The sequence below is a fragment of the Pseudochaenichthys georgianus genome, chromosome 9 (genome assembly GCF_902827115.2).
Source record: "Pseudochaenichthys georgianus chromosome 9, fPseGeo1.2, whole genome shotgun sequence".
Taxonomy (NCBI): Eukaryota; Metazoa; Chordata; class Actinopteri; order Perciformes; family Channichthyidae; genus Pseudochaenichthys; species Pseudochaenichthys georgianus.
Window position 1 is genome coordinate 7,399,459 of NC_047511.1, and position 13,203 is coordinate 7,412,661.

Sequence of the window (13,203 nt, forward strand, 5' to 3'; positions counted from 1 at the left end):
TTTTTTAATTTTGCTATGAAATTCCGAATGAATCTCTGTGCGCGAGACTGATTTTTCGCGGGGTTGAGTCGTGTGTGTGTTTTTTTGAAGTGAGACAGCAGCCTGTCAGTTTACTGCAGCAGCTTCTACTGAAGCCTTCCGAGTAAATCGCCAGAACGCCGACACCTCCTCATCTCCACCGCTCCCATGTTTTATTTTGTGTTGCCATAAGTTAGTCTCTCTGCGTTTCTGCGCTGGGCTAATGCTAATAATGCTAATGCGAGGATCAGAGGCGGCGCTAGGGGGTGGCTACTTGGGCTCAAGCCCCGGATGTTTTCTGAAAAGCCCCGGATGTTTTCTTTAAATGTCTCGGGAGTAATGTGCAGCACCGGAGTCCACCAGAGAGGCAGCCTCTGCGGGACATTAGAGCATGCGTACTGCGTAGCCTTCCCTGCCCTGAAGAAGAAGTGATCCTTCCTAGTGCCTGACGAGTTTTAAGCTAATAGCCTATAAGGTTATGGATATTAGAAAGTTATTTTCATCGAAGCAGGCGCCACAAGCTGCAGCAGCAGCAGCAGCAGTATCAGCAGCTGACAACAATGTCATCACCAGCAGTGAAGAAATGGATGTTTCAGGTTTGTGAATCTAATGGTGATATCTGCGCTCTGGCTGACTGAGTAAGAAGTGAAAAAGAGTGATGTACTGTAACGTTAATCTTATAGCTAGTAAACATGGAGTAACCAAGGCAAGGCAAGTTTATTTATATAGCAACTTTCAACACAAGGCAATTCAAGGTGCCTTACAAAAATGAAAGACATTCAGACAAAGGCATTTAAAAACAGTAAAAGATAATAAAAGAAACATTAAAAGAAAAAATACATGAATAAAAAGTTACAGTGCAGTTTAAGATATGAATAGTTCACACAGAAGTTCCACTTTACTGATGAACACAACGGCTCAGTTTCAATTAAAAGCAGCGACAAAAAGATAAACCACACTAAGTCAATACCCTTATATGTTAGTATGTATACAGAACATGACTACAAATTATTCTAATATGTAATGTTAACCCTTCATACCTCAGTCTACTTTTAAGACACTAAAATAACGTATTTCAATTTTATTTTTATTTTTTTTTCGCGCGTGGAATTATACCGGCTCTCGTTTCAGTACACATAACAACGGAACAATAGCAACGGAACTGACAGGCAACGGAACTGACAGGCAACACTCTGAATCCGATTGGCTGTGACTGCATCCACTCAGAGTGCCCGATTCAGAAACGTGACTCTTACACTCTTTACGTCACAAACAAAGATGGTGGATGAGAATAGATCTATAAAACGATAAGCAATGCGCAGTGGATCGGAAGAGGACGGTGTGTCTGTGTTGTTCGATAGCGGTGCGGTATGCTAATGGGAACACACGCCAAACATGCTAAATCACATCAGAAGGCATCACCCAGATGTGCCAATCACCGGAGTCCGGCAAAAGACAACAGCAGTTCAACAGCTGATCCCCGCTGTTTTTAAGAAGCCAAGAGACATGAAAGCCGAGAGACCAAAATAAATAACGGAAGCTTTTGGCATATTTTTTCAACGACTTTGCGTTCTTGAAACACTTTCTTATTATTTATGATGTAATATTTTCAAGACATTCTCTTTAGTTTTACAGCTTGATGAAACCTTTTTGTTTGACATCAGCCATTATAGATACTATGGCCATCTGAGTGTGTGTGGTACTGTTTGTGGTTTGTTTTTAACTGTTTAATACAGTTAATTATTCAAAATGTCAGAGTTTCTTATTTTTAAACTGAAACTTGCACTACTGTTCAAAAGTAATTAACAACAAACCTGGAATTATGCATTTGGGACTTTTTTTTGCTTTTTCTTGTTGTACCGAACCGTACCGAACCGTGACCCCCAAACCGAGGTACGAACCGAACTTTGACTTCTGTGAACCGTTACACCCCTAGTCCCCGCTGTTCCAGGGAACTCACCAAGTGTCAGAAAACACAACCCTCTCTCTTTTCCTCCATACCCAAATCTCTAAAAACGGGGCTGCAACGGATCTGATACAGACTGATCTTGAATTATTTTCTACGTCACAGAAGTGGTGCTCCGCTTATTGGTCAATTCTCCACCTATCAGGGGAATGTGGGGTTGGGCCACGGCCGGCCATTGCGCTGGAGACGCTGTAGTACATATGCCAGGCCTGTAAGTGGCGCTGTAGTCTGCCACAAAAGCAGCGAAGAAGACTTCCCGCACATGGTTGCCCTTCTGTTTATTCTCCGCTCTGGCTCTTTTTCTCCCTCCCCGAGGCAAGCGTTTGCTCCCGCTGCTGTAATTCGATGCAATCCCTCCCTCGCTGTAATGCTCTCCAGTAGTCCACCAGCAGATGACAAACACCCTCCTCTCCGGCTCTTCCAAGGAACGAGGGGACCGGGCGGCAGAGTTTCAGTTAGATTTTTATTTCGCCGGTCAACATGTCCGTTAAAGTTTAAATCTTCCGGACAAAATTAGAAAAGTGCCGGTCAAAGGTCTTCTTTGTGATTTATTGAGCTTTAAAACAAATGAATAACGACTCTATATAATAATATAAGAATAAAACACGGAGGACGGAGATCTGTTTTTCTCCCCCTCTTCTCCCCGCTGCAGCCCAGCAGCTGATCTCAGAGCACGCGCCCCTCTCCTGAAGGGGGGCGTGGTGCAGCTCACAGAATCAGCCCCCTGCAAAAACAGCGCTGGAAAGAGCAAATAGAGCGAAATGAGGCATGGCTAAAATGCAGGATCTGTTTGGTATTTTGAAAGAAAAATTATTTATATACTTTATATAGGTATGGCCCTACAATATATTGTTCAAATATAGCATGATATGTCCTCTTTAAGGTATTATTAAGGTAGGGTTAATGTTGCTCTCAAAGTGCACCAGATTGATGCTTTTAACTTCAATATTTAAAAAAGAAATTCCCCTAACATTTATGAGAGGGACTGCTCGAAAGCAGAGATATTTGGAATATCTGGCATCGACGGATGAAAAATAGTGTTTTGGTAACACGGAGTGTTTTGGTAACACTTTAAAGACTTTGTTATGGAAGCAAAGCAGGGGAGGGGGTGTGTACAGCCTCCTGAGGGTCCGATTGTGGATGTCATGCGAGCAAAATATGGTGAAGAAAGTCTGTCTAAATTAAATATATGGACGGAAATGTTCGGATTTCCTAAGGGAGGTTCTTTGAGTAAAATATTCATATTTTAGACTGCACTGTAACTTTTATCCATGTATTTTTCCTTAATGTTTATTTTATTAGCACTGTAACTTTTATCCATGTACTTTTTCTTGTAATGTTTAATTGAACTATTCATATTTTAGACTGCACTGTAACTTTTATCCATGTATTTTTCCTTAATGTTTATTTTATTAGCTTTTCTTTTTTAATGCTTAATGTCTTTCATTTCTTTTTTGTAAAGCACTTTGAATTACCCTGCGTCGAAAAGTGCTATATAAATAAACTTGCCTTGCCTTGCCTTGAGGAGGCGACGACCCCCCTAAAGGATGTTTGGTCCATCCCCCACTTGTAAAAAATATAGCACTAGTTTTACGGGGCGTGGTTTGCAATCCGCCCAGCCAATCAGACATAGGAACCTTTTTCTCCCACGAAAGTCCCTGCTATGCCCCTTTCACACCAGCGCCTTTTCAGCTCCGGCTCGGAGCTAGAGCCTGAAAAGCGCCGGGTTTTCCTGTTCACACCGCAGCGGCGCCGGTGTCGGTCCAGAGGCAAGAGCTTTGGAGCTAAGAGGCAACGTCGCTTACGTCTCTCTTACGTCGAGGCGTGCAGGAAACTAAACCCACCTCCCCTGAACACTGTTATGCCTGCCTACAAGCAGTAGTGCCTATAAACACACTTTATAAAGTCAGGCAGCACTAACAAGGCTTCGTGTGATTCTGTTTATTTGTGCCTTACTTTGACCATCCGTTCACTGTTATCGATCATTGTGGAGAGAGGCAGACGTGTTGTTTTGTATTATTGGAGCTATCGGATGCAAGTAGTCAGTTTAGCTTCGGTTGCTATGCTAACATCACCCGTTTTATACCAGAGAAACTTTCATAACAGCGTTGTGATACCAAACAGTGTCAATTCAGACTGACACACATTCACTTAGGCTAAGGGGAACTGGGGATATGCATCAGCTGCTTGTGTGAGTCGGACAGTGAATACTTTAGAGCGGCCGCTGCAGTGTGAGCTAACCGGGAGCTAACGGGAGAATAAACTCCTGTGGAAGAGCAGCCAGCACTGCAGCGGTCGGTAAATGCTGCAGAAACACATTCATAAACAATGAACCACGGCACTCTGGAGCAAAGTATAAGGTTGGAGAAGTCGTTATTCAATTTATTCTGGCTTCGTGTGATTAAAAGCAACACGATCATCGACCCGACGCAGTTGTTGTTGTGAGCGCCGTAATGGCTGCCGTTGGGGAGCAAATCAGCGATGTAAACGGTGACGTCATGACGCAGCAGGGGCAGCTCTGGGGCGCCAGTGGGCGGTGTGCACAGAGCGGGAGCTGAAAAGGGAAACCGGAGCTGAACCAGAAAAGCTCCCGCTCGGAGCTAGAAACTGAAAAGCGCTGGTGTGAAAGCCGCACTAGAGAGCAGGGACTTTCGAGGGGGTAAAAAGGTTCTCATGAACTAATTTTAGTACCGGCTCTTTTTGGTGTGAATGCGACAAAAGAGTTCTCATGAACTAAGTTCTCATGAACGTTTGCGGGAAAAGTACTGCGGTGTGAATGCGCCTATTGAGGATTTATTCAACAACAAGTAGTACGTGCAAACTGATGCTTAACATGTAATTTCCTCCTGATGCTCATCCCCTGAAATTAAAACAAATTTGCATATTATATTTGTATATTTTCTGGCAGTATTCTGTTTTTTGCTGCATAACTAAAACCGTCTGATATTCTAATACATCTTTAAATGTTAACAGCCTTGACTCAATACATTGTTTGTTCTTAGTACATTATGCAACATTCTCACAGCTTTTTTAATTAAAGGTTTTAAATGACTCATAGGAGTATATGAGTATATGAGTCTGGTTCTGCTTGGTTGATGTGTAGCGTCGCTGTCCATCCATGGTGCTGAAGTAGCGTTATTTGTGTGCCTCTATCCTGAGCGCGCAATTTAACATTTTTGAGCACAGAAAAATACATTTGACATGCATATCAATTATATTTTGAAGAGAAATTGACTCTCAAGCCCTCAAACTCCTGCTCCAGTCCGTGCACACGCTCTCTCTCCCTTTCTCCCTCGCTCGACCTCTCCACCCTGTGCTCGCTCAAGTTGGCACAGCGTTACACATGGTTGGTTATGTGGCACATTGTATACATGTATAATGACAATAAATGCTTCTAAAGTTTGTTGTATTTTGCAAGTTAAGGTATTCTATATTCAGTTTACATATCCCAACTAGCTTTCACCCTGTTTAAAAATGACTGGCAGTTGCAACAGTCATCAGTGTGTGTTCATGTTTCTCAAGTTCATTGACAATGAAAAACTGTCAGTCCTAATAACCCACATATTCTCCAAATATAATTGTTAAGCTTGTCGCTGACTTTACTCATCCTTTGTTTTATCAAGAAATATATCTTACACTATTCTAAGTGTTGGGCTTCCTGTCCAGTGATCTGCAGCCTGACTGCTGTGAGAATGTGCATGCAATATGATTCCCATTCTTGTTATAATCATTAATTACATAATTTTTTTTGTATGAGCTTAATTTTTTCTCACAGTAACCACGTTTCATTTCATTCATAATTTTTTTGGAAAACTATTGTTTAGGATAGAACACGTTCTTTTTTTGTTGTTGCAGTTTAATATATGTAATAGTCTCAATGCATAGCATCTTTAAAATGATTAACACACCCAAACAGTAATGATAGAATCCTATAATATATATATTATTCGGAAATGGTCCTTTCTTCAAACTGAGCACTATGAGTACTTTAATGCTATATTTTTTTTTTTGTGATCAATTTTTTCAAATGTATTAACCTGTTAAGCCCTGAGCGTGTTTTTCAGGTTTCAGGCTCGAAAATGACATGCCCAGAACAAATGACTATCTTCATTTCTAAAAGGGGTAAATTAATAATCTTTTTTCTCAAAGCAATGATACACCTGTGAGATTGATGTAGAAAAGTCAGAATCAATATAGATGTATTTATTTTAAAGGTCACATGTCATGGCCATTTCTACTGATCCTAATTCCATTGTTGAGGTCTACTAGAATAGATTTACATTGTTCCAAACTCACATTGGTTTCTCATACAGCATCTCTGTATAGTATGTGTATTCACACTCTGTCCTAAACGCCTTGTTGTATCACAAAAATAGCTCTCTTCCTTATTATTGTGTAACGTTAACTATATTATACTAGCTTGAACTCCAAGATGGATATCCTCATTTCACCACCTCCACCCACTACAATCACACGCCCCAATGTTATGTTGAACTAATATGTAACTCCCTCCACTCCGGATAAAAGCACGTTAAGAAGCCCCTTTTCTCTAATTCCACAACGTTGGAAGAAATAACATCAGAACGGATTAATAGGCTGTTCGTGGTTGACGTGTGTTGCTAACTTTATCCGGTATGCTAGCCTAATCCGTTATCTGTAAACCTAAATATACTGATTTAGGGATAATACACACGTGTAGTTAATTTGATTCAGATGTTCTGATAATATCCGCAATATAAATCTTTAAATGTTTTCTTACCTTTAAAAGTCCATCACGAATGGTCTATTATGCTGCAACCAGACTGCTAGCCGCAGATCCTCTCAATAGTTTTCCGGAAGTTAGCGGCAATCAATGTTTATTTATATAGCCCAATATCACAAATGTTACATTTGCCTCAGTGGTCTTCACAGTGTGTACAGAATATCAGTATGACAATACGACACCCTCTGTCCTTAGACCCTCACATCGTACAAGGAAACACTTCCGAAGAAAACCCAGTTTAAAGGGAAAAATGGGAGAAACCTCAGGGAGAGCAACAGAGGAGGGATCCCTCTCCCAGGACGGACAGACGTGCAATAGATGCCGTGTGTAAATTGAAAAGATAATACATTTGCAACATAGGTATCTATAGATTTAACACTAAAAATATTAGCAAAATGTTCATTGGTCCGAAGCCTCAAGGCCAGCAGGTGGCTAGGTCTGGTGGAGTGTAAGTAGTAAGTGTGTCTGGTTCTGTGCATAAGAAATTCTGAACGGCAGCTGAGGAGAGAATTCATTTATTTTTTGATCAGGTCTTTTTGGAGCGCAACAGAATCGCTGTAATGGTGTTGTAAGTTAGCATCGAGAGCAGCATACTTTAGTTCTAATGCTTCCATTAATGCCATATTTTTGTACTCTTTATTTCCTAGGGTTTGATTGTGGGACTTTCCCCTGTGAGAGAATAATGTGAAATTCAGCTGCAAATAATGACATTAGAAAAGCTGTAAACATCAAATGTTGGCATTTATTAGGATGACAATCCTTTAGAACACTGATACAACAGCCAGATATGGATTTGGAATTGTGTGCATTGGATTTATAAAAGGTAGAAAGATCAATAGAAAAAGAAAGTGCTTCCATTGACAGCAGTTGATCGCCAGAGGGCGGGAAAGTCATAAGCACAGTTAGTGGAAAATGTTCAGAAATGGTGTTTGCAGGAAGTTTTGGCAAGTTGCTAGGAAATTAAAACGTAAACAGTATCTCCAGTCAGCTTGGTTTGGCATTTCCCATCTTTGAGTTGTAGTTTTATGGAACAGCTGAAAAGCATTGCAACTTCCCCACTGGGAAGGAAGATGTGGAGATTCCTAGAAGCACTTGCGGTGGACAATGGCGGGGCCGGACTCGTCGTACTCCTGCTTGCTGATCCACATCTGCTGGAAGGTGGAGAGGGATGCCAGGATGGAGCCGCCGATCCAGACAGAGTACTTCCTCTCTGGGGGAGCGATGATCTGAAGGGGGGATAAAACAGGTATGTGGTAAAGAAAATACAGACGGGATGGATTGTTTAATTTGAACGCAACGTTAAAAGAAAATACATTGTTCATAGATTTATTTTAAATGTTTACCTTGATTTTCATTGTGGGTGGGGCCAGGGCGGTGATCTCTTTCTGCATGCGGTCAGCGATGCCGGGGTACATGGTGGTGCCACCGGACAGCACGGTGTTGGCGTACAGGTCCTTACGGATGTCCACGTCGCACTTCATGATGCTGTTGTAGGTTGTCTCATGGATTCCAGCAGATTCCATTCCTTAACACACAGAGAGTTCACTTTGTGTCAGTCAACTTCAAAACAACACGGCCATGATGGTACCCTGATGAATTCACTTACTGAAAAAAGAAAAATGCTAAGAAACTGTACAAGATCTTTGAAAGCTACAAGAATTAAAGCAATATCATCTGGATTTACAAGGAGGATCATTTGCTCTAGTGAAACAGTCTGTTTATGATTGTAACCCACCGAGGAAGGAAGGCTGCATGAGTGCCTCGGGGCATCGGAACCTCTCATTGCCGATAGTAATGACCTGTCCGTCAGGAAGCTCGTAGCTCTTCTCCAGGGAGGAAGAGGAAGATGCGGTCTGCATCTCCTGCTCAAAGTCCAGAGCCACGTAGCACAACTTCTCCTTAATGTCACGCACAATCTCCCGCTCAGCTGGAGTTCGAGGGAAAAGGAATTTGTTATAAAACTAATAAACAATTGACAAATATTCAGAGTGAAGAGCCTTTTGGAGGTTGTACCGGTGGTGGTGAAGCTGTAGCCTCTCTCAGTGAGGATCTTCATCAGATAGTCAGTCAGATCTCTGCCAGCCAGATCCAGACGGAGGATGGCGTGAGGCAGAGCGTAGCCCTCGTAGATGGGTACAGTGTGGCTGACACCGTCACCAGAGTCCATCACGATACCTGCAAGACAAGAACAAAATGTAAGGAAAAAACACTACTGATTTCAATTTGAAACGCAACACTGAAATTGGTTTGGCTGCAGTACTTTTAATGGCCGATAGATGTTGCTGTCATACATGTTTTAAGTTCTCACCTGTGGTACGACCGGAGGCGTACAGAGACAGGACGGCCTGGATGGCCACATACATGGCAGGGCAGTTGAACGTCTCAAACATGATCTGTACCAAAGAGAAAGAACCGGTGTCAGAGTGGAAGCCTCTAACAGCTGACCCAAAGGGCAGTACAACCTAAGAAACCTTTCAGAGATTAAACCAGATGTGACCAAAGCGTGCACACACCTGTGTCATCTTCTCCCTGTTGGCCTTGGGGTTGAGCGGAGCCTCGGTCAGCAGGACCGGGTGCTCCTCAGGTGCAACACGGAGCTCGTTGTAGAAAGTGTGATGCCAGATCTGAAGGACAGGAGAGCGGAGTAGTTCATTACAGTCAAAATAATTGATTCGTTTACTGAAGAAATTCCATTTAATATTACAATATCTTTCTACTTCACCAACAGTGACATCAAATCATAAGCAATACAAGCTCTTTTGGTCCCACATAATACTTGTGAAAGTCATGCGAAAGGATTGTCTGGTAGGCCTTTCCAGTGTTTCAATAGTGTAGGTCTGATGCGGCTAAACATCCAGACCGATACGTTGAAATGTGTACATGTCTGCATGATGTTCAGCAGACGCAAAGATTCAGTCATGCTGGTCAATTAAACCAGTTCAAGCTTTCCAGGAAATGTTTGATCATTTGAGGTTTAAAGTTCAGATGTTTGACGTGCATGTCACCCAGTCTAGTTTCGACAGTGCAGGAGAGTTTCCCACGACTACAGTAACAGAACCGTCTGGACCTCCCGTCACTCAACTGTGCAGGTGACACATTTTGATCTTGGTCCATGTGGGTGAACTCAGGCAAACATGATGGAAATGTCCTCACCTTCTCCATGTCATCCCAGTTGGTGACGATGCCGTGCTCGATGGGGTATTTTAGGGTCAGGATGCCCCTCTTGCTCTGGGCCTCGTCTCCCACATAGCTGTCCTTCTGTCCCATTCCTACCATCACACCCTGCACACACACACACACACACACAAACATTTACAGTCAGAAGTTACTCTGCATTTAACTGCTGGTGGGATTTGAAGTCACAAGAAGCAGGGTTACAGTCATGCTGATGTTGGTACCTGATGTCTGGGGCGACCGACAATGGAGGGGAAGACGGCGCGGGGGGCATCGTCTCCGGCAAAACCAGCCTTGCACATACCGGAGCCATTGTCAACAACGAGGGCTGCAACGTCCTCTTCCATTTCTGAAAAAACAAATAAGATATGACTTATTTTAGTCCCGTAAGTTTGTTTTATTTGTTATTTTTGTGTATTTAGTAAGTAGTCTTTGGTCAAACCACCTACAAACTTAAAAACATTAAATATAAGACTTGAGGACTTTTACAAACTAAGAAAGTCTTAAGTTATGCAAGAAGAGTAAGGAATGCCCCTCTAACTCTTAAGCACTTGTTAATTTCTCTATGAGATTAAACAGAAACCAGTTTCAGCACATCTTTTGCATATCTTACTGGAATTACATTTAGTCAGGCGTGGCACTTCAAGTTCTCAAACTCAACCCATGTGACTTGTTAGTCCCATCCCTTAAGGGCAATTCAAACAAGTTCAGGCAGGATATAGACCTGCCTCCGTTTGTCTGAATTCCAGAGTCATTACGCAACATGCGTTTAATGTCTTCATAACTGTACTAATGACTTATGTGAAGAGTAAAAAACCCAAAGCCTCCAAGCTATTATGGTGCCACAAATTAAATCAAGTTTCAGGATCATTCTGGAAGGTCTGAAACAGGAAGTGAGAGCTGTAGAAGGGAGCAGCCCTTCCTCAGCAGTATCACTCATTTACTGAAACACTCTTTACACATCTCAAACACAAATTAAAAAGGTCCCAGAAATGTCCTTCCCTTATCTAATGGAAATAAAGTGACTTCACCAATTATTTCATTTGTATTTCAGTCTTCTGTTAACATTACTGATTTATTCATCCAAATGTTACGTTTTGTACCCTTTGCACAAAGTGTCCCTTTTAACTGCAGATTAAAATGATGGTAAAAATATATAGAATTGTCCCTTTAAGAACTGAGCCATTTGCCCTGATAGAGACATACTTGAATTAAACTGACCCGGAAGTAGTTCAATATTGGGTAACAAAAAAACTCTTTACAGTATAGTTCAGGTATTATGAACATAGCTGGACCCCTTCGGTTAATTAAAAAACCCGGGTAAAAATCTGCATTTTACACTGTCTCAGAATGACTTCAATTGATATTTCAAACGCATTTCAAGGGTGTTTAAAGTTTCATTGGTTAAACAAGCTGTCATCACCTGCCTGCTAGACACCTGAAGTGAGTCAGTGTTGATGAGTCTGATCAATAAGTCCGTTTCCTTCATTAAAACTCAGCGCGAGCAATTTAGTTTCGAGTCAATTCTATTTAAACTTGTCAGAAAAAGCAGCGCTGGTTCTTACCTGTGCAGGTGAGTCTCTGGTGTGTCTGTCGGAGAAGTAAGAGGGTGTTTCTCTGCACTGCTGAGCTCGGTGAATGCGACATCAAGAGCCAAACCGCACAGGTTTTATTCACGCTCGTGGGGCTTGACGCATTGTCCATAAAAGGAGAGGTTATCCCAGCGGGCACTCTCATTGGTCCAGATGAGCAGGATGCCTCAGTTTCTCTCTCAGCTCGCGTTTGATTGGCTGCAGCAGGCATCTGTCAGGAGGTGGATGCAAACATACAAACTAGTTTCCAAAAAAACCGGAAGAGTGAGTAAAGATGTAGGAAGTGTAATAGCAACGTGGATGTGAAAACGATCCCTCAGAAACCAATCAATAAATGATTACTCCTTCATATATGTTCTGCTGTTGGAGGAGACAACTTGCAAAAGTGGTTTAATGAAAAACTAAGACATTTTAAAGAGGGTTCTTTATTTATATTTGTTTATTTTGCATTTCCTTTTTGGCAGAATGTCGGTGCTGCACAAAGGTCTTCTGCTTTGCTTCGCTGAATAAGTCAAACTGGCCTGGAAAACACAAAGATTGTTGGGATAACAATGTATGACAGGTTTCGGACAATATCAAAAACACAATTGGTTAAGATAATTGCAATTCATGGTATTATCCTCAAAATCATCAAAATAAGTTTCGAACTCAAGCTAGAAAATATAGAAAACATGTTATATTTATTGAAATATTCATTAGATCCCAACATTATTTCAAATCCGATAATCAGACAAAAAATTCAAATAAATCTTCTTGTTTACGTCGGTCCATGCACTCACTGGATAGATTTGAGTAAGAACAATATATTAGTGATTTATGTTCAGAATGCTATACTCATAATGCTAAAATAGGGTGACTAGCTTTGGATTTAGCTTAAAAAACGTGCTTAATTGCGCAATTTTTTAAATGGCATTACAACATACAACCACTTTATCTGAAATTAAAATAAGAAACTTATATTATATTCCATTGTTTAGATATATTTTGCAAATGTGTGCATCATTTTTTGTGAAAAAAGAACATTCATAAATAAGGTCGCCTTGCATAAAAGAGGATACATGTTCGAAGTACAATTATAACAATGAATGAGTCTGTTTTCTTGCACTAAAACTCCTTTACTCCTGTGCACCAAGATAGCACGCTAAACACTCTGTTTTGATTCAAGATCATTCATTATTACGAGGAATGAATCTTGATCAACTTATTGTTCTTTATCCCCATCCACGATACAATCTCATACCTATCCCTTTTACAGTTGGCACTTTTACCAAGGGGGGGTTTTGAGGGGTTTGTGGTCAGTTTTGTAATGTAGCTTCATTCAACAATGAAGAGAACCCTTAAGACTAAATATTAAAACCCAAGTAACTTTCATGTGTTGGTAGCAGAAAGCTAAGAGGAGATCAGCACTCTTTATTTCCTTTTTGGTAATGTGTTTTTTTCCTTGCATTTCAGGTTTATCTTTTGATAAAAGTTAAAGGTGACATCACTCTGTGTGACTCCCAAGTCACTGCTGTGGAGTCTTTCCGCTCCTGGGCAGCATCATAGCCCAGGACCTCAAAGGGGAGCAGAACAACCAAAAAAGCCCAGCAGAGGATGTTCCAGGACCCTGAGGCGGGCAGGGGAGATAGTGGCCGACCCCTCCCACCCTGGACACAAACTGTTCACCCCCCTCCCCTCTGGCAGGAGGCTGC

General features: G+C 41.6%; 1 protein-coding gene across 1 annotated transcript; it reads right to left on the bottom strand.

The window, feature by feature from the left end:
- Positions 1-7,468: 7,468 nt before the first annotated feature.
- On the bottom strand, positions 7,469-11,573 carry LOC117451874 (actin, cytoplasmic 3). Its single transcript, XM_034090224.2, has 9 exons — positions 11,486-11,573; positions 10,145-10,269; positions 9,900-10,028; positions 9,260-9,370; positions 9,055-9,139; positions 8,760-8,921; positions 8,482-8,673; positions 8,090-8,271; positions 7,469-7,972 (listed from the first exon to the last, which is right to left on the bottom strand). Exons 1-9 carry the CDS (start codon positions 11,565-11,567, stop codon positions 7,829-7,831), a joined length of 1,212 nt encoding a protein of 403 aa, XP_033946115.2. The 5' UTR covers positions 11,568-11,573; the 3' UTR covers positions 7,469-7,828.
- Between the last annotated feature and the right edge of the window lie 1,630 nt (positions 11,574-13,203).